General features: G+C 35.5%; 1 protein-coding gene across 14 annotated transcripts in view; it reads left to right on the top strand.

Moving 5' to 3' along the window:
* The window catches only part of PDE1A (phosphodiesterase 1A), a 346020-nt gene that overhangs the window by 214872 nt on the left and 110439 nt on the right, over positions 1 to 20709 (top strand). Inside the window, exon 1 of one of the 14 annotated variants that reach the window (XM_021075598.1) lies at positions 8939 to 10114. The exons of the other annotated variants lie outside the window; for them this stretch is intronic. Coding sequence (XP_020931257.1) covers positions 10083 to 10114 — 32 coding nt within the window. The 5' untranslated portion in view covers positions 8939 to 10082. Of the gene's footprint in view, positions 1 to 8938; positions 10115 to 20709 lie in introns of those variants that run through there. 14 annotated transcript variants of the gene reach the window in all.

The raw sequence follows: 20709 nt of genomic DNA, 5'->3' as shown, positions 1-20709 counted from the left end.
ATGTGAGTGATGGTGCCATTATCTAAAATACAGTATCAAGAGGAAAGAGCAGGTTTAGGGGGAAGGTTAATGAACTCCAATCTGGGATTATGGAGGTTGAGGCCAGTGAGGACCTCTATTAGGAAACACAAGTAGGAAGGCCTGTTTATCGGTTGAAATATTGAGGAGGGACAGGAGATATAGATTTATGCTGTCAGCATATAAGTGACAGTGGAATTTGGGGGCATGTAGATTAAAATTGCAAGAGAAGCAAGTATCGAATCCTAGACAACACTAACCTTTAAGCAGTAGGATGAGAAAAGAACTAGTAAGAGGCTATAAAGTGAGATCAGATTGGATCAAAATGAGACATCAGTTAGTATCATGGAACAGTGGGAATATAGAATGTCAAACAGGAGAACGGGTGTGGACTGTCAAGGCAGTCGGGAGGCAGAGCTCTTTATATTTTGGGTGAGCTTCATCTGCCATTAGTTTTTTCCTATTTTAAAATTAAACCAAATTACTAATTAAGCTACCTTTGTTTATTTATTTATTTCTTGTCTTTTTGCCATTTCTAGGGCTCCCGAGGCATATGGAGGTTCCCAGGCTAGGGATCGAATCAGAGCTGTAGCCACCAGCCTAAGCCGGAGCCACAGCAATGCGGGATCTGAGCCGCATCTGTGACCTACACCACAACTCATGGCAATGCCAGATCCTTAACCCACTGAGCAAGGCCAGGGATTGAACCTGCAACCTCATGGTTCCTAGACAGATTCGTTAACCACTGAGCCACGACCGGAACTCCCCAAGCTACCTTTGTTTCTAATGTTTCTGATGTTGCTAAACAACAGCCAAGCTTTGAGGAAATAAGTAATATCAAATTGAACACTTTTAATTGTGTGGCTTTAAATTAGACTAGTCTTTCCACCAAGGGATTTGAAGATTATAAAGCATTTTATTTTGTTTTAAATGTTGAATATGTTGGATATTCACTTTGGTAAAAAAAAACTCTCACCCACAAGGTACACACAGCTTGTAAGTCTGTACATGTTCTATGTATTTTTTTCCCTGGAGTTTTATCATAAAACTTTATTAAAAGTAATAGTAGAATCACAGGAGAAGGGGAGAATTTTAGAGTTAAGTACTTTTGCCTATAGTAGACAAATGGCAATAATAAATTTCAAGTTTGGAAATCCAATAAAAGAAAATGAATAAATGGTTACATTTGAAAAAGTAACCGTAGAAAATGTCCTTATTTTGAAATGTTAAAATGGCCTCTCTTGAAATCTGCTTTCACTTGAAACTAGAAAATAAAACTAAACAAAGAATAGTTTATGATCAGAGAAAATATTAAAACACAGGGAGTGATGTCTATCCCTAGTTTAAATATTTATACACATGTTTGTTTAGTTTGTTCTAGCTGTTATGTTATCTTTGCTCTTTTGCCTCTGTACCCTTCTATATGAAGCCGGCACTATTCCCCAAGTGGCTTGAGGGTCTCTGACTAACTGCCTAAATATCATTCTTTTTGTTCTGTTTAATTTCTTGAAATCCCAGTCATTGGAGATTTCAGAAGTTATGTTTTTAAATAAATTTTTGCTAAGAAAGAAGAAGAACTATTTCAGGCTTTAGCTGCCATTAATGTATACATTAAGATTCATTTCTTGGAGTTCCCATCATGGCTCAGCGATTGAGGAACCTGACTAGCATCCATGAGGATGCGGGCTTGATTCCTGGCTTCGCTCAGTGGGTTAAGGATCTGGCATTGCCATGAGCTGTGGTGTGGGTCACAGAAGCGGCTCAGATCCCAAGTTCCTGTGGCTCTTGTATAGGCTGGCAGCAATAGTTCCCATTCAACCCCTAGCCTGGGGTGCTGTGGGTGCGGCCCTAAAAAGACCAAAAAAAAAAAAAAAGATTCATTTCATTTCTCCACTTTTCTAATATCTAAGCAGATAGATAGCACTAAAAATAAGGGTTTCAATTCATAGAAGGCAAGATAGCCTTTTTTTTTTTTTTTTTTTTTTTTTTTTTTGGCTGTTCCTGTGGCATGCAGAAACTCCTGGGCCAGGGATCAAACCCACACCACAGCTGTAACCAGAGCCACAGCAGTGACAATGCCGGATCCTTAACCCACTCAGCCACAAGGGATGGGAATAACAGATACATACTACTATGTAAAATAATTAACAAGAACCTACTTTATAGCACAGGGAAATCTATAATAACCTATATGAGAAAAAAAAATGGATATATGTGTCTGTATAACTGATTCACTCTGCTGTTCACCTGAAACTAATACAACATTGCAAGTCAACTACACTCCAATAAAAATTATTTTTAGATAAGGGTAATATGACAGACAGAGTAATGAGGATAAGAGAGTAACAAAGTAACAAAATCAGAAAAGGAAGCAAGCATAGTAGTGGTCTTTGTGAATTACCTAGGAAAATAATGCCTTAGGGAGTTGCCTAGGTCCTAGGTCCAAGGAACCAAAAGGAGTTACGAACAACCAGAAGCCGTAAGAGAAGTGTGCCATGGAAGAAAGACCATGAATCCAGGAAGAGAGGCTGGAGTTTCAGTCCTCACAGCTCCTAATAGCAGACTTCTCTCAGCTGATTTGTTTCATTGGCAAAAAGAAGATCTTAAGCAAGTTTAATGTAAAAACATTCTTCAGTATCTGAAATTCTGAAACTTGATAATTTTATAACTTTTAATGTAGCATTGTGCTCTAATAATCTATTGTATTTAAGCAGGAATGGGGTTGGGGGAGTGATGAAGCAGTGAAGTCAGAAAGGGAAGCAAATATTGTGGTCCAAGGAAATACTAGATGCAAAATTTAGCAACCCCCCTGTAGGTGACGTCAGTGCTGTTTATTTTAGATTTCAAGTTTTCTGCTAACTAGGTGTACTTAACCTCTCTGTGTCTCACACATGTGGAAACTAACATCATAGGTAGTTTGGGGGTATCGACTTGGCAGCCATGAAGGTAATTCTGGGTGGATTTGTCAGACTCTACTATGCCTTACGTCTAGGCAGGAAGTACTACGTGATAGTGTTCCAAAAAAAAAAAGATATTTTAGTAAAATGTCCATATTCAAAACTCAAATAGCATGACTATTGACAAGCAAAGCAGATTAGCTTCAGTATTTTAGTAGTTAGAGACATAGCTATTACATTATGCTTTGCAAATCATATTTGATAGTTTTCTGTTTTCAGGAAAGTAACAACCTCTTTTGCCTCAGTTTTGTAAAGTCATACAGTTCTTATAAAGTATGCATGTATACCGACTGGCACATAAAAAGTTCTCAGCAACTATTAACTACTATGAATTTATTACTACAAGCTTTCTATCAGAGAAGAAACAAAATAAATTCTTAATTCCACATTTAATCAAACTAAATCACATTGCTAGAATTATTAATATTTAAAATGTCTTTTTTTAAGTATCAAGATTTTGGCTCTCTTTGTACTACTGTGCTTTTTAACTTTTAAACACCACATTTTAAGTTTGTTCTACCTTTGCAGTAAGATTTTCTGATGTAAACAAGAATAATTGAATTCATTAAACTGAAGAAGCTATTCTGTTCCAGATTTTAAAATTTAGTGATTTCCCTGCATGTAAAAATAAATTTTATTTGGGGAAAAAGTCTCAACTGAGTGGAGAAAAACATATTATGTTTTCTACCCCCAGACATTCCACTCAGATATTTAGGCTTAGTGAAAGGAGAAGAGGATATAAGTTGGTCACTTAAACTGTCTTTAGGCATAATTTGACCAATCTGTTCCCTAGAAAATTTAGTTTTATCCTTTGTAATGTTAATTTAAGAAACAAACTTGCTTTGTCTTTTCAGCTCAGAGGGAGTTGGTTGGGGGGATAAAAGTGTGCTTAGCTCAGAGCATAGAAATTTCAAAACACTTCATTAAGGAGTCAAATTTACTGAATACTAACTATGTGTCAAACCATGCTAGGTAGTAGGGGTCAGTGATGGGTAAAACATGCAAGTCTACTTATACTATAGGGAAAATAGGAGATACAGACATACATATATACATACATGCATATATACACACATACATACACACACAGATATATAAAAAGTAGATTCCTGATAGAAAGCAACATATCAAATTATCCTAAATTCTATGCAGAGCTTTAGAATAGATTGATGTGCTTAAAAGTAACTGGGTGACATTTATTTATTTATTTATTTTTGTCTTTTGTCTTTTTAGAGCCACACCGCGGTATATAGAAGTCCCAGACAAGGGGTCGAATCAGAGCTGTAGCCACTGGCCTACGCCACAGCCACAGCAATGCCAGATCCGAGCCGAGTCTGCAACCTACACCACAGCTCAGGGCAATGCCAGATCCTTAACCCAATGAGCGAGGTCAGAGATTGAACCCACAACCTCATGGTTCCTAGTCAGATTTGTTTCCATTGCACCACGACAGGAACTCCTGGGTGACTATTTTAGATTGGCTTGTCAGAGAGGGCTTCTCTGAAGAGCTGTCATTTAATCTGAATGGTACCAGACATGATGAAGAGATAGGCATGAGACAAGTTCAGAAAGCTAAAGCAAGGACCAGATTACAAAGGTCTGTGTAAGTCAAGGAAAGGAGTTTAGGTTTTAGTCACTGTGCAACTCGGAAGACACTGGAAAATTTAAACATAGGAGTCAGATTATCCAATTTATGTTAACCAAAAACCCCTCTGACTCCTACCAGGAATTGGATGGTAGGAGGACCAGTGCTGGAAGCACAGGGGCCAATAAGGGAAGTAGAGCAATGTGTAGCCAACTGCCCACATACGCATTACCTCTCTTTCCTTGACACCCAGTTGGACTGCCTTTCCCAGACTTCCTTCCATATGACTGATTTCTCCTTGGTATAAGATGAGTGGAAGTTATGAGCACCACTTTGATCTCTCAGCTGTAACGACTTTGACACACAATAATCTGTGCTCTTTTCCACTGCATTGGCTTGATGTGAATGAGTCCAGTGATCATGGAAGCCATGTACTGAAAATAGTAGCAGCATATGAAGGAAGGAACTTAGGTCCTAAATCATTTACTAACCAGAAACTCACCACTTGGCCTTTATATGAGGGTGAAATAAACTGTGTTAAGCTACTATGCTGAAGTTTTATCTCTCTTGATATTTAGAAATACTTTAAATAGGGACTAAAGCAATAAAATAAGTGAATTAAGATGGTTATCAGTAAGCAGAGAAAGTGATTAACAGGTAGCATATATGGGACATAAAATTGAAAATAATTGATTGCAGATTGGACAAAAGGTGTAATGAAGGAGAAGTCAGAAGAGACTCTTAGTTTGCCCACTTGTGGGCTGTATAAAATGGATTGTCATTTCAGTGTTAGGTACCTTAGGAGGAGGAAATATAATGAGCTCATTAAAGCACTTGTAGATTTTAAGGGCTCTAAATGACCTCCCAGAGTAGCTTTCTAGTAGCATATATGAGTCTGGAGATGAGAACATTCTTTGGTGGAAAAATAGTAATAGCAAGTATAAATTGGGCTCATATTAGATGTCAGTCTTTAGTCACTGTGCTAAGCACTTCACGCACATTTTTTTTCATGTAGTTCATTTCCTCAACAACCCAAGCAAAGCAAACACTTTTTTCCCCCACCTTTACAAATGAAGACAGTAAGAGTTATGCATGGTAAGTTATTTTACCTTTATTGAAATACCACACTAAGTAGTGGAGTTGAACCTGTAACTTCCAGGTGGTTTACAACATTTAATTTTAAATATTTGATTTCTTATTCATGGATCTGCAAGTCTGCTGTGTCTCTGCTGAACTCATCTGGGATCAGCTCACCATGTCCTCAAACTGTAGGTTATATTCAGGTGTGTTCCACGTGTTTCCTCATTGTTATTAGCCACCTGCTACTACCGAGCCTACAAGGACAAGCTGAACTGCAAATACATTCAAGAATGCCACTTGTTTCAAGATGTGCATTGCATTGCTCAAAGCAACTCACCTGGTCATTGTCAACATCAATGTGGCAGATGTTAAGGAGGGAAGGGTTATACTCCACTCACTCTGTTTTACTGCAAGGACACCTAGAGAGAAAGAGGAGGAATTGAGGAAAAAAAACTTTAGCACACTAAACAAGATAAAATGATGCCAAAGAAAACAAGAAAGGAGAACATTTCAAAAAGTGTTCAGAGGTGAAACATGCTGCAGCGAGTCTGAAAAGCATAAGGACCTAGAAATTCTTTGATGTGACCATCAAGAAATCATGACGGTATAAGCAAGCCTGGTTGCAATGCCATGGTAGAGGTGGAAGGCAGGCCCTGAGGAGTGGATCAGAGGTAAGTGGAAGTCTGGTAATAAAGTGAAGGCAAAGGAGTGCAATAATAGTAGCTAGAAAGGCATAGGGATGATCCAATATTTAAGTACAATATTTAAGATAATACAACATTTAAGACTGCATGTCTGCCTGTCAAAGAAATTACATACTAGTTGAGTGATCTTGGGCAAGCTACTTAACCTCCTATACACTCAGATTCCTCATTATAAAATCAAGAGAAATGTAAACTACCTAATAGGATTGATTTGAGATCACATGAGTTAATAAGTGTAAAGCACTTAAAAAAGTTTCTGACACAATATAAACATTTAATAAGTATCAGCAGTTATTTTATGGGAAAATATTCAGTGTGTTTATACATTGATGAGAGAAAGCTTGTATAAAAAATGATTAAAAATCTAGAAAAGAGGATTTTATTTAAAAACTCACCACTTATATTTTTGTTGACTTAGATGAGAGTAATCTCATTTTTTTCTATCCTTATGAATAATATTAGCCAACATGTCCACTTAAATCAACACCAATTTGTTTCATATCTGATAGTTAATAACATTATAATGAAATTCCATTTATATTAATTTTCTTTCAAAATATATTTTTATTATGACATAGCAAAGATCATGAAAATAAAGTAGCCAATGATTCTTAAAGTTTCTGAGTTTTCTCAATTTGAGCAAATTTTGTATTATAATCCTTGGTTATCTAAGTTAATACATCAGTCAATAAAATCCTCTAATGTGACTACTTGCTTATAAGTATAAATATTACTCTGGATTTAAGATTCTTTCTAGCTAAGAATTAAGCTATATAAAACCTATCAAAAACTGCTTTCATCATGTCCATTTTCTAAAATCCCTCATATAATGTAAGGTCCAGACTCCTTAAATTAGAATTTAAAATTATAGGTAGTGGTTCTTTGGTGGGACTTTAACCCTTCCTGCCAGTAGCACATCCCCAGGTTCTTCCATTTCAGCTAACTTCTTACCTTACTGCCTATTGAATTCCTAAACTCATTATATATGCTTTCCTGCAATAGAACAGGTCAGGTCTTTAAGGTCACTGCTTGAAAGCTGGGACCTAATTTAGTTGTACTTGGGAGAAAAAGAAGATATGTACCTGACTGTAGTAACCTTTACTATTGCAGAACCACCTCGAGCTTCTAATGCCCCAGTTATTCTAATTGCCATTAGGTGTGAGGTGTCATTGACATTTTGCACCATCCTTAGAACAAGATGTTGAAATGAGGTTTGATAATGTACAATCTTTTAAGAAATGATGCTTTTCACAAGCGTGGGTGTGTTGCCATGGAGTTGTGGCTAACCACTAATCTAATCAAGATCATTCTCTTTTGTCTGGCTTTCACTTTATCGTCTTTAAATTTGTGTCCAAAAATGCCAAGTTACAATGATGCCCTTTTGTGTCTTTTGTTTTCGGGTCAAGACTGCAGTTCCTAAAAATGACTTATTTTCTTCTGGATGCAAGGGGTTTTTGTTTCTATCCAGAAAAAAGTCAAATCTGTGTTTTTTTCTTGTTAAACTAATGGTCACTCATGATTTGTTCTGAGTTAATAGTTGAAAAGATTTCTTTAAAAAATAGTTTCATAAATAAACCAGATTTCCAGAGCCCCACATTGTTTTATCATTTTCTCAAACCTGAGAGTTTGTATTGTATAGCAATTAATGGAAGCTGCCACTGAGCTATAAACTGTGCGTGCGTGCGTGCGCGTGTGTGTGTGTGTGTGTGTGTGTGTGTGTGTATGTAGGAAACACAGATTCTCTTCATACCAAAACCATTTTCTCATATTGATAAGGTAGACTCCTTTTAAGTAATGTGTTGTGTTATTCTTGATTTATGATTATCCATAAGAATCACTGCAATTATGCCATGTAGGTGACCATTTACTACTAAGCATAGGACTTATATGACTATATATATATATATATAGTCATATAAGTCCTATATATATATATGAACACTCAACAGACACCCAGTACTATTTACTTTGCTATTACTTTCACTAAACCTTAGGAATGATTGCCTAAGAAATTGACAGTTTATAATGTAAGGATTTGAGAAGAAAATATTTCTTCCCTATTGCTTCCTTACAATGATCAGTATCTAAGGTATTTGGGAGTCCCTGTTGTAGCTCACTGGGTCGCAAACCCAACTAGTATCCATGAGGATGTGGGTTCTATCCCTGGCCTTGCTCAGAGGATTAAGGATCTTGGCATTGCCATGAACTGTGGTATAGGTCACAGATATGGGTCAGATCCTGTGTTGCTATGGCTGTGGCATAGGCTGCATCTCTGATTTGACCCCTAGACTGGGAACTTCTGTGTGTGCTACAAGTGTGTCCCTAAAATTAAAAAAAATTTAAGTTTTTTTTTTTGTTTTTTTTTTTGTTTTTTTTTTTTTTTTTGCCTTTTCTAGGGCCACTCCTGCAGCATGTGGAGGTTTCCAGGCTAGGGGTCGAATCAGAGCTGTAGCCACTGGCCTACGCCACAGCCACAGCAATGCCAGATCCGAGCCGAGTCTGCAACCTATACCACAGCTCATGGCAACGCGGGATCCTCAACCCACTGAGCAAGGCCAGGGATCGAACCTGCAACTTTATGGTTCCTAGTTGGATTCATTAACCACTGCACCACAACAGGAACTCCAAGGTATTTTCTATACGTAATCTTTTTCTTATATCTATCTTTGTATAGAAGGAAAAAACATGGAATTTTCAGAAATACAGACTAGTTTTAGAGTTGCCCCCTCTACTATTTAACTGTGGATGTGGACAGCCTAGTTAAAACTTTAAGCCTCAATGTCCTTATTTTAAAATTGAGAATATTCCATTAAGGTTTTTGTGACAAGTAATTTTTATGATTTTCCTACAGATTTTAAATATTTTTTTAACAGGAATGCCAGTGGTAATTTAGGACTAAGAGATTTATTATGACATAAGACATGCATGTAGACTATATTTTTATATTGGATTAATCATTTACAAATTACAAAATAATCAGTTAAATTCTTGGTATATGTAGGGAAATAATGCCAATTTGGGGGCTTATGTTTACAAATACACACAAACAACTAATAGGAAACTTCAGTGTTAGGATATGAGATGTGGGGATAAGGGGATGCCAGTACTAGGATCCTTAGGAATGTTGTGTACAATGGAACTAAGAGGTGAAATTCAGTGAGAAGTTATGCTTTTATGCTGTGTTTTTTGTTTTGTATACTTGAGCTAAAGTTACTGTAAGCTGTATATAATAGTAACAAAGACACCTATAGACCTAAATAGTTCAAAGGGGTGAATTTCATATATGCAAAAAGTTTTTCTTACAGAAGATGATTGGTAATTAAAAGATGGAAACTGAAGGAAAGATTACCAATTTGAAAAATGCATGTATATCAAGTCGACAGTTAACAATACTATATTGTATAATTAAAATTTTCTAAGCAGATAGACTTTAAAATAAATCTCATCACACACATATATATACTCACAAGTAACTACACTGAAGTGATGGATAAGTTATTTAGCTTAATTATGATCTTTTTAAATGCATATGGATATCAAAACATCAAGTTGCATGCCTTACATATGTGCATTTTTATATATTAAATATATCTCAATAATGGTGGGTTTTTTTTTTTTAAAAAAAAAAAAAAGGATAAAATGATTCCCTTGACAGTGACCATCTACTCTTGGAGCTGAAGATTAGCCAAAACCTAGTTGAGCATGGGAAATGGAGGAGGACGACTTACATAGCAGGGAATGATTAAAGGAGAACGGTCAAAAGAAAGAAGGTAATAAGGACAAGTGAGGGGAAGAGTGGTAGAAAAGTAATATTATGATGAAAAATCTTCTCTATGGTATGAATGCATTGAATCACCAGACTTAAGTGGATGGGTCTACTTCCATTTCAAGATTAAACTAGGTAGTACTATCATCCTGTCTGCAATAGCAGCATCACTGTTTTGAGTGTGCATGGTTTCAGATGATAGAAAATCTTAGGTATGGAGGGAATAATCTAAATGGTGAATAAAAAGCATACAAAACTGTATTGATAATGTATTGATTTCTTATCTTCAACATTTTAGTCCAAGGTTTATTTTTTTAATATTTTAATTGCATTTAACATTAAACTCAAAAACATGTGGCTGTAGTGTTAGAAGCTGAATCAAAGTTTACTCATTGCATTAAAATATATTTTCCACTTTTGGTCATTGCTCACTTGCTGAATCAGATTGAGTGTGCAGCAGTCTAAGTAGCCATTAAGAAAGATAATTTTAAAAAATAATCACATGTTTTCAACCTCATTTGTTTGTACTGATATTTGTCACCTTCTACTGCTTTCTTCAGTTATCTTCTGTCTGGTGAATATAATGCACATTGAGTGTACATAGTTATTTTCTCTTTCCTAGCAGAAGTAGCAGCAGCAGTGTGGCTCAACATCTGGCTCGTTCATGAGGCAGTTGTTTACTTGAGTTGAGATCAAGTCTTCTTGTCCATATGTTTAGCATTCAGATAGGCTTCCTCGCATTACTTTGCTATTTTATCGGTATCATTTTAAAGCTGCATAGCTGTTTGTTCCACAGTCTTGTTTTAAGTAGTTTCTTTGAAAAGTAATGTTCTTTTAAATACCACTAAGACAAAGCACTCATTATGACATTCTTCAGCATGATTTTTTTTTTTTTTTTTGGCCTCTCCTGAGGCATGTAGAAATTCCCAGGCCAGGGATCAAACCTGTGCCATAGCAGTGACCTGAGTCACTGCAGTTACAATGCTGGGTCCTTAACCTGCTGCGCCATAGTGGAGCTCCCAGCATAATTTTTTCATGGGACATGTTAAAAGCAAATTACAGTAGAAAACCAGCATCTGTGTTACAGAACATGAAACAATATCACACCTTAACATGAAGATGCTAAAGTAACTGATGAAGACAGAAAATTAATGCTAAAATTAACAAATTAAGGTGAGTCATGCATTTTAGCGTACACAGACTCCCTTAGAATATGTCTCCTTCAGCCTTCATAGTCGTAGAGTCATGGGGGTGGATGGGAGTAATGAAGTGGAAAAACTGTTGAATTACATGCAAATCAAGATCTAAGTTTCTAAATCAAACTCAGTTTTCCCTACTATCTGAATGGACTTTTAGCTATAATTTTTTTTTTCTTTTTTTTTTTAGGGCTGCACCTGTGGCACTTGGAGGTTCCCTGGTCAGGGACCGAATCAGAGCTATAGCTGCTGACCTATACCACAGCCACAGCAACATCAGATGCAAGCCGCGTCTGTGACCCACATCGCGGCTAACAGCAACACCAGATCCTTTAACCTACTAAATGAGGCCAGGGATCAAACCCATATCCTCATGGATACTAGTTGGGTTCTTAATTGCTGAGCCACAATGGGAACTCCCTAGCTATAATTCTTTATTCCTTGTTTATCCAGACATTTTTTTTTTCCCCAGAAAAAGTGTGTTTGTGAAAAACACTATGTAAATTTTTTTTGATACCAAATGGGTTGTGCCCATTTGCACCAGCCCTGTAAGTTTCCTGCTTCATTATGAATTTTTTGTTTAATTCTTTAAGTACATCATAAAAAGTGAGTTTTCATCTTAGCTTCACTTTATTATCTTCTTTTGGTTAATTTAGGTAGCAAGAAAAGGAAATGCTTACTTTTGAGTAAAGATAGTAGATTGTCACATGTGTCTATTTTCTCTTCCATTTGAGACCTCCCCTAAAATGATAGTAGAAGAGTAAAATTCTATAAACCTACAAAATCAAAGAGAAAAAATTGAAAGCATTAGTAGGATGTTTTAATGAATTTTGGAAATATAGAAACAGGACTGTCAGAACAGAACAGAGTGACCAAGTACAGAACTCCCTTTAACAGAAGAAATGAAGCAAAATTTTCAAATTTTGAGAGAAAATGATTCTTGACCTAGAATACTATGTAAAGTTGTCAATCAGATGAGAAGAAAGCAAAAAGATTTTAGTAGCAATTCAAACATTTATGTCGTATATACACTTTCCTAGAAACTGTTGGAGAATATGCTCTTTCCAGCAAAACAGGAGAGAACTTAGAAATCACAGAATCCAGAAACAGGGTCTCTATACCATTTGAGAGTGTGGCCAAGGGAGGTCTCAGGATGACAGCTATGTTTCAGATCTGGAGAAAGGCTCATCCATATTTGCACCAGAAGATGAAGAGCCCTGGGACAGCAGGAGGAATTGCCGATTGCTATTTGGCAGATATAAATGGGGTTTATGGGAAAAAATTTAGCATAGACATAGAGAAAACAATGGTAGTAAAAAAATGAAGTGCTTCATAACTTCAGGAAATTTTTACAAATCCAGGAGCAGAAACATAATCATTATATATTATTTGACCATGTGATGAGCATTACATACATAACCATTAAAATGTAAACATTGATTATTAAATTGAGTTGTATGGAAGAGTATGGGAATTTATGGTAAGGCAAAATGGTCAGTCAAACATGTAAAACACCTAAATCCTCATCTATCATAACAGGAAGCTAAGGGGTAATACCCAATATTTATAAGTCTAGAATTAGAAAACTATATATACCACTAAAAATAGGGAGAAAGGTCCCACAAGAAACAACGAAAATATTTTAAAATAGATATCTTTTGTGAACAGACTATAGAGCCAGACTGGGTGGAGAATAAACTGCCAATTTTTAGGAGAGGATTTCAAATATATATAATATTAAATTATGTATTTATAAATATGTGTGTTTAATTTTGTCCATGATTTACTCTGGAAAAATGTTTAAAATTAAAGTCCAAAGAACATGAAAAGAATAAAAGGAAAACCATCATATTTTAAATCTTACAAATATCTTCTCCTTAAAATAGGTAGATGCTATAAATTTAAAGCCTCAAAGGCTACAGAGTAGGAAACCAGGATTGATTCACTATGAAAAGAAGAGGAAAGCGGGATTTCTAGAAGTTGCATCCATGAATGTACAGTCTATAAGGAAGATAGCACTCTTCCCAGCAACCAAAACTACTCTATTTTAGTTGGTCATTGGCTCCCCAGGGAAACACACTTAAGAATGAGAGCAAATGAGTCTTTGACTTTGGTACCTGGCTATTGCTCTCTAACTCTCAGAACACAAAAGATAGATCCAACTTCTATACTGTGTGATTATCTGGAAGTTGAAAACAGACATAGCTAGCTGTTAAGCCCAAAGGTGTAGGGACCTTAAATACATAAGGAAGCAAAAAGAGTAACCTTTTTACCTTATTACATGTGTTAAAGAGCCCTCTGGGTGGTGGCGTACTTTGTGAGTTCTTATATATTGTAATAAATTTAGGTTGTGCCTGCTAAGAATTACAGAATGGTACTTTTTCTCCTACTACAGACTAATGTTGAAAGTCTGCTCATTCTCTGCCTATTTACAGTGAATATTCATTGTTTATTTAATAATAGATATAATAAATATAATTTATATAATAAAAACCAAGCTAAAAAATTCTCCTTTTTCAGAATCCTACTTAGATACCTTATGTTCTTTATACTCCAGTTATTGTTTAATAGCAGATAATTTATGGTGAATCTCCAAGAAACTATGAAAGTTTCTGTTCTTTGCCAATATAAGCTTTCTGAGTTTTTTTTTTTTTTTAAAAAAAAAAAAAAGAAGAAGAAGAAGAAGAAAGAAATGAAGTTGAACCTTGGAATTTCAACTTTAAGCTTTTACATTAATGGTTGTGTTCTCACCATTCCACCTAAATCTGCTTAAACTATGCTTGGCCTACTTAAAAAAAAATAAATAAAAATAAAAGAACTTCAAGCCTTCTTGGGTTGGTCAGTTCTACCAGGTTTTTCTCCCTACTGCTGCTGAATTAACCATTGCTGAGCTACTATAGAGAATGGGATTGAGTTTATCAGGGTGAGGACTCTGGAAAGTTAAGCAGGTATCATATTGACTTCTAAGCCTACACTTATATTCAGACTTCCCGAATTACTGTTTCATTTTGATTTTGAACACTGATAAGTATCTATATGATCTTGAAATATTGTTCATAAAGCATAAACAATATCTTCATTTACCATATACCCCAGATCAAAACCATGTAGGACTACTAAAGAATCAAAGTGATTCATAAATATCTCTGATATATAGAAACTTCAATTTTACTGATTAGTGCTTCTTCGAGGACCCCATTCTAATACTGAACCTTCTTTCTGTCAGAGACTACCAATACAGAATTGAAGCTTTTGGGTCAAAATTTCTGCTTAAAGATCTGGGGGAAAAACAATGTCAAAAGTTTATGCCTTTGGTCATTTGCCCTGGCAAATTGTTGAGCGTGCCATAACCACTAGAAACTTTGAAATTAGAGGGCTTGACTCTGGAATCTAAAATACAGCATAAATTAACCTATCTACAAAATGGAAACAGACTCAGAGACGTAAAGAACAGACCTGTGGTTGCCATGGGAGAGGGAGGACAGAATGGGATGGACTGTTTGGGGTTAGTAGATGAAAAGTATTATGCTTAGAATGGATAAACAATAAGGTCCTACTCTATTGCACAGGGAACTATATCCAATTTCCTGGGATAGACCATAATTGAAAATAATATATAAAAGAAGTCTTGATTCAATTATTTAAGCATATTAAATCACATTTTTAACTAATGTGTTTACAAATTAGCCCTTGTCTTGATGTGAGTTGAAATCTCTGTAGGGATGAAAGAAAGGGCTAAGAATTCAAGATTTTCTCAAGAAGTTACCTTTTTAATCACTGTACTAAGGATGTTTCTGAAGAAATCTTGATCTTCCAGAAATATGAAGATCCAGTAGGTTAAATATGTCACAAAGGACATGGATTTTGACGTATGCCTAGTGCTTTGGACTGATTGACATTAAATTGACTGTAACTAGAGTAGCAATTGCCAGGCACTCAAGTAACCTAGTTATGACAGGGATCCAGTAGTTAAATAAGGACCTTTATTGATTTTGTCAACCATTCCAGGTAAAGAGCTTTCTGATAGTCTTTCATACCACATTATTGTGTCACGGAGCCACTTAATTTCATCTGAAACACCTGCTGAAACTCTGTAGCAGTGCATCTCAGTACAGACGGAACTTCATTTATCTTGGGAGAATGTGCAGAAAACACCTAATGTGAGCACCCTAGCCTCCTACAACTCTCTAGCAAGAAAATTCAGACAACTGAGAATTCCCTGAAAAAAGATCATTGGAAAAATCAGCTTAGAACAGTTTTCTTATTGTTTAGCATGTCATTTCATTTTTAAAAATCAGAAATCTGTCTTGCCTTGTTTACCTCTGTTAGGAAAAGTTAAGGACTTAGAAGCAAAAATATGTCGAGAATTCTGTCTGCGATTAAGTAATGAGACTATGGTGGGCTTCTGGGACAGGATCCATGCTTGGTCTGTGTTGTATTTTCAGTAAGCAAAAACTCACATAGGTGAGCATAGCTCTACTGCGGTGTGAATTTGTTAGGAGGTGCATTTTCCCCAAAGAATAGCTATTTGGAGGATCTTTTCTAGGGCCAATTATTGTTTTCACCTACATTCTAGGAACTCATGGAAGACATGTCTTTATTAGTTCTGAAAGGAAAGAAGGAAGGAAAGGAAAGGAAGGAAGAGAGAGAACGGTTAGGGAAGAGAGAGATGAAATATTTTCTGGTTATTATACTTGTCCTTTGAATTTAGCTGCATTTTTATTGTTATGCATGTTGAGGGTAATGGGATAAATTGTACAAAATTTTGTAATACTTTTGTTAAAAAGTATTTTTCCAAAAAATAAAGTTATGAGTGATACAAATTAAGCATGTGGCAAATTTTTGCTTAAATCATTAATACCAAAGGAATCAGTAAGCAGAAAAGTCATTTAAGAAGCTGGATGTATATGGGCAATGTTGTGATAAGATTGCTGGATTAGATGCACAACTTCACAGTGTCTAACAAGGTCTTAAACTTGAGAGATTGTTCCACCAGATAAAAAGTGCTTTCATTTCTTTTTTTTAATGATTTTTATTTTTTCCATTATAGCTGGTTTACAGTGTTCTGTCAATTTTGTACACTACAGCAAAGAGACCCAGTAACACATACATATATATTTTTTTTCTCAATAATTATCCCCCATCATGTTCCATCACAAGTGGCTAGATATTGTTCCCTGTGCTATACAGCAGGACCTCATTGCTTATCTACTCAAGAGCAATAGTTTGCATCTGTTAATCCCAGGCTCCCAGTCCATCCCACTCCCTCCCCCTCCCTCTTGGCAACCACAAGTCTATTCTCCAAGTCTGTGAGTTTCTTTTCTGTGGAAAGATTCATTTGTGCCATATATTAGATTCCAGATATAAGTGATATCATATGGGTATTTGTCTTTCTCTTTCTGACTTATTTCATTCATTATGAGAGTCTCTAGTTCCAACCATGTTGCTGCACATCTCATTATTTTGTTCTTCTTTGTGGCTGAGTAGTATTTCATTATGTATATATACCACATCTTCTTAATCCATTCATCTGTGATGGACATTACGGCTGAAATTTGTTGCATTTCTGTATACTAACAATGAAATATTATAAAAGGAATACAAAAATACAATATCTTTTAAAATTGCACCCCAAAAAATCAAATACTGGGAATAAACCTGACCAAGGTGGTGAAAGACTTATATACTGAGAACTATGAAACATTAATCAAGGAAATTAAAGAGGATTCAAAGAAATGGAAAGATATTCCATGCTCCTGGGTTGGAAAAATTTTAATGTTGTAAAAATAGCCATATTACCCAAAGCAATCTACAGATTCAATACAATCCATATCAAATTACCTATGACATTTTTCACAGAACTAGAGCACACAATCCAAAAATTTATATGGAACCATAAAAGACCCAGAATTGCCAAAATAAATCTGGATCCTTTAGTCAATAACAAACTGAACTAAATACATTGCTCTAGATAACCCTTTATTGGATTTTCCCTAGTATGACAGAGAAAATATGTCACCCTCATTTCTGCCCTTATTGCCAAATCTCAGAAAATATTTTTGACACTTTCTGGTTACTGTATTTTCTGGTTTATGATCTATTTGCCCTTGGATCCATTCCTTGTTCTATCCCTGCTCTGTTCTGTATGATCACAGCTGAATTTCTATGTCATCTGGCATCTGGCTGGCCTTGGCAGAGGCAGATGTTGTCAGGAGACTCTAGGATTAGATGAGGAGGAAGAGAAAAGCCAGGATATTTCTCCCTCCCTCCCTACCCCTAGGAAGTCTCCTTGTATGAGCTGTGTCTCTTCGTCTCTTGTTCCAGGTGCCCCTCCTAGACAGCCTATTGGTTTTCCTTTCTTCTGCAGAAACTTCCAAAGCTGCTAGGATCTGGGAACTCTGTCTCTTCCCCTTGATGCTCCAAAAACTCCTGCAGTTGCTTATTTAAAGTGATCTACACTATTCTGCTGATTGTCTTACCATCTTACATCATACTCGTAATCAATTTCAAGTATTAAATTCACAGTTGTTACATTCTCTCAGAATGTTACTAATTCATTCGGGAGTATTTTATTTTTTCTTCATATCATTAAGCTACACTAAATTTGGGACTCAGTAGCTTATTCTAGTGATGATGCATTCTCAGAATTGCTTCTGTCAATGTCAAGATAACATTCCTAAGATCTCATAAGGAAAGAATTATTTCCAACAATCCTGAGAGATCATGTATATAGAAGTTACATTTCTATGGAGGCAAGGAAAGTTCTGCAAAATCAAACATGAATTTTTTTATCCTCCAATTTTAGTGTTATCTTGAAAGTCAGAGTGTTCATATGTACATGGGGCAGGGAGAGAGAAGGAGAAAGGTAGAGTGTTAAGGAAAGTAAGAGAGGGAAGAGAGAGGGAAGAGAGAACCACTCAAATTAGGCTAAAATATGTTTATCTATATGACCTTCGCAGTAAAAGCCCTTCTCAACCTGTTCAAAGTCAGTTTGTCACTTATAATGCCACCAATTACATCCCAACAGAAGGATTGATCTTTCAAGAGATCCTCTTTAAATGACGCCAATGTTCCTACCTCTGAGTGTCAAGAGTAACAGGGGACTTTTCTGTTTATCTGCGCCCTGATAAGATTTTGATAGTATTTACCCTGGAAGTATTTCTGCTTCTTAGGTTTTCTTATTTGTATGATTTTTTGTAATTGGAAAAATTCCACATTTTTTCTTTCCATGGTTTTATATTTTTGTATGTGTTTCTCTAGAAACTTATTTTAATATAATTTTCCTTCTTTGCTAGTGCATTTTTGAAGCATGTTGGTACAAGTACTGCATTAATTAGGAATAAATGTCCCAAGGGCATTTTTAAACATTCCATTGTTATTTTTGGTGGAACTGGTGCTGAAGATGCTTTACTCAGCCAGTACAGTGATAGACTTTGGTCTACCTCTCATCTACTCACTTTAATTCTTTCTAAACTACTTTCTAGTTTGACTTTTGTAGCACTATAGCATATGCTTTTCTACTTTCTCTGGTTTTGGAAAAAATATGTAATAAATTCAGCCATTATTGTTAACTCTGCTGTCGTATTTTATACTGTTGCCACATATCTCTCTCTTTTCACATTCATATTTCCTTTTCTGTATCTACCTCAAATCTGAAACATATGAGTCTGTTCTCAGTCAGTGTAGTCCATGAGCCTAGAATATGTGATGAACAGGTGTATATTTTATTATCATGTGTAATTTTCTTTCCTATGGCTTCAATGTGTGTCTAAAAGAGGCTAGAACAATTTGAGTTCAACATAACTGTCAACTCATGACTGAAATATTTGTACCTCTTTATTCCAGTTCAAGATAAACTTTGATATCTTGTTATTTTTCAGTCATTTAAATTTGTCATGGTCAATGATTCCAAAATTACCAAGTAGAAGACTCGACTTAAAGTTAAGTCACTTGTCTTATGAGCAATATATTGAACATTCTGCTTTAATAGGTGATTGTCATTAAAATTCTCTTTATTATTATCAAAAAACTTCAGTTTCCCAGAAGTAAATAATCTCAATGGTTTAGTTTGTTTTAATTCTTTGTTTTTTAGCATATTTACAAATAATATACTTTTATATTTTTGGATTTATCAATTTCAGTCTTTAACAACTAACATCTATAAGAGGAAATAGTTCTTTTTTCTTTTTTAATTTTTTATTAAAGTATAGTTGATTTACAATGTTCCTTCAATTTCTTTATACAGTGAAGCAACCCAGCCATAGACAAATTCTTTTTTTATACTATCATCAATCATGTTTTGAACCCAAGAGACTGTGCACAGTTCCCTGTGCTGAAATTTCACCAGCTCCCCTGCCCTCATCTTTTCCAAAGACTTTTACTGTATCTTATTTTGTTTTTTGTCAGTATTGTTTATAGCAGTGTGATTTTCAGTTAAATTGTGTAAATCAAATGATTCTTCTGTCATCTGTAACTTATTTTTTTCCTTGATTTCATAATCATTGTATTTTTCATGTATGTTTTATAATTGTGTGCTCAACCGATGTCAAAACAAAGTTCCAAACATCCTATTAGTTCCATTGTTAATCACTTCCTTTTTACTCCTAAAGACTTCCCCCCCACTGCCTTTCCTCTGTATACCTATATCCATCTAGATTAGTTAATTCCTAAGATGGGTACATATCTCTTCTTTGAAAGCATCCCTTCTTCACTTATCTGTATTAGATTTCCTGTTATGTTCTTGTTTTGGTCAAATGCATCTCCCAGTGACTTTCTGAATAGAATGCATAGAAAGTCAGATTTTTAAACTTGTTGAATATCTGAAAATGCCTTATTCTTTGTTCAAACTTGATTGATAGTTTGGCTAAGTATACAATTGAAGGTTGACCCTAGACCAGCTACATAAGGTTGAGCACCCAGTGCAAAATGAAAATGTGGGGCTTCTTATTCAAAAAATATTAAGAATTTTAGGATGGTGACAGCAGAAGACTAAACCAAGGAGGGGTGTACATCTTTCTAAGCTCAGGTTGCATGCTTATGAAAGTGATGCTGATGTGCCCATTCCAGATGGAGATTCTTTGTTCTAGAAAATTGGCTTTTTCTTTGAGAATTTCCTCCATTTCCAATGTCTAGATATTAGATCCCCTAGACCAGTCTTCTAATTTTCTTATCATTACTATTCTTTTTTTCATTTTGCTGTCTTTCTTATCATTACTATTCTTTTTTTCATTTTGCTGTCTTATGAGGTATTAGTCCTTATCCTCTGCCCTTTCTGTTGACATTTTTGTGTAAATCATCAGTGTTAATTTCCAAGGGCCCTTTCATAACCATTTATTCTCTTTAAAAAAAAGTAGCATGGAGTTTACATTGTGGCATAGTGACTTAAGAATCCAACTGCAGTAGC

The sequence above is a fragment of the Sus scrofa genome, chromosome 15 (assembly GCF_000003025.6).
Source record: "Sus scrofa isolate TJ Tabasco breed Duroc chromosome 15, Sscrofa11.1, whole genome shotgun sequence".
Taxonomy (NCBI): Eukaryota; Metazoa; Chordata; class Mammalia; order Artiodactyla; family Suidae; genus Sus; species Sus scrofa.
Note: the sequence above shows the minus strand (reverse complement) of the source record. Positions and strands in the feature narration are given on the sequence as shown.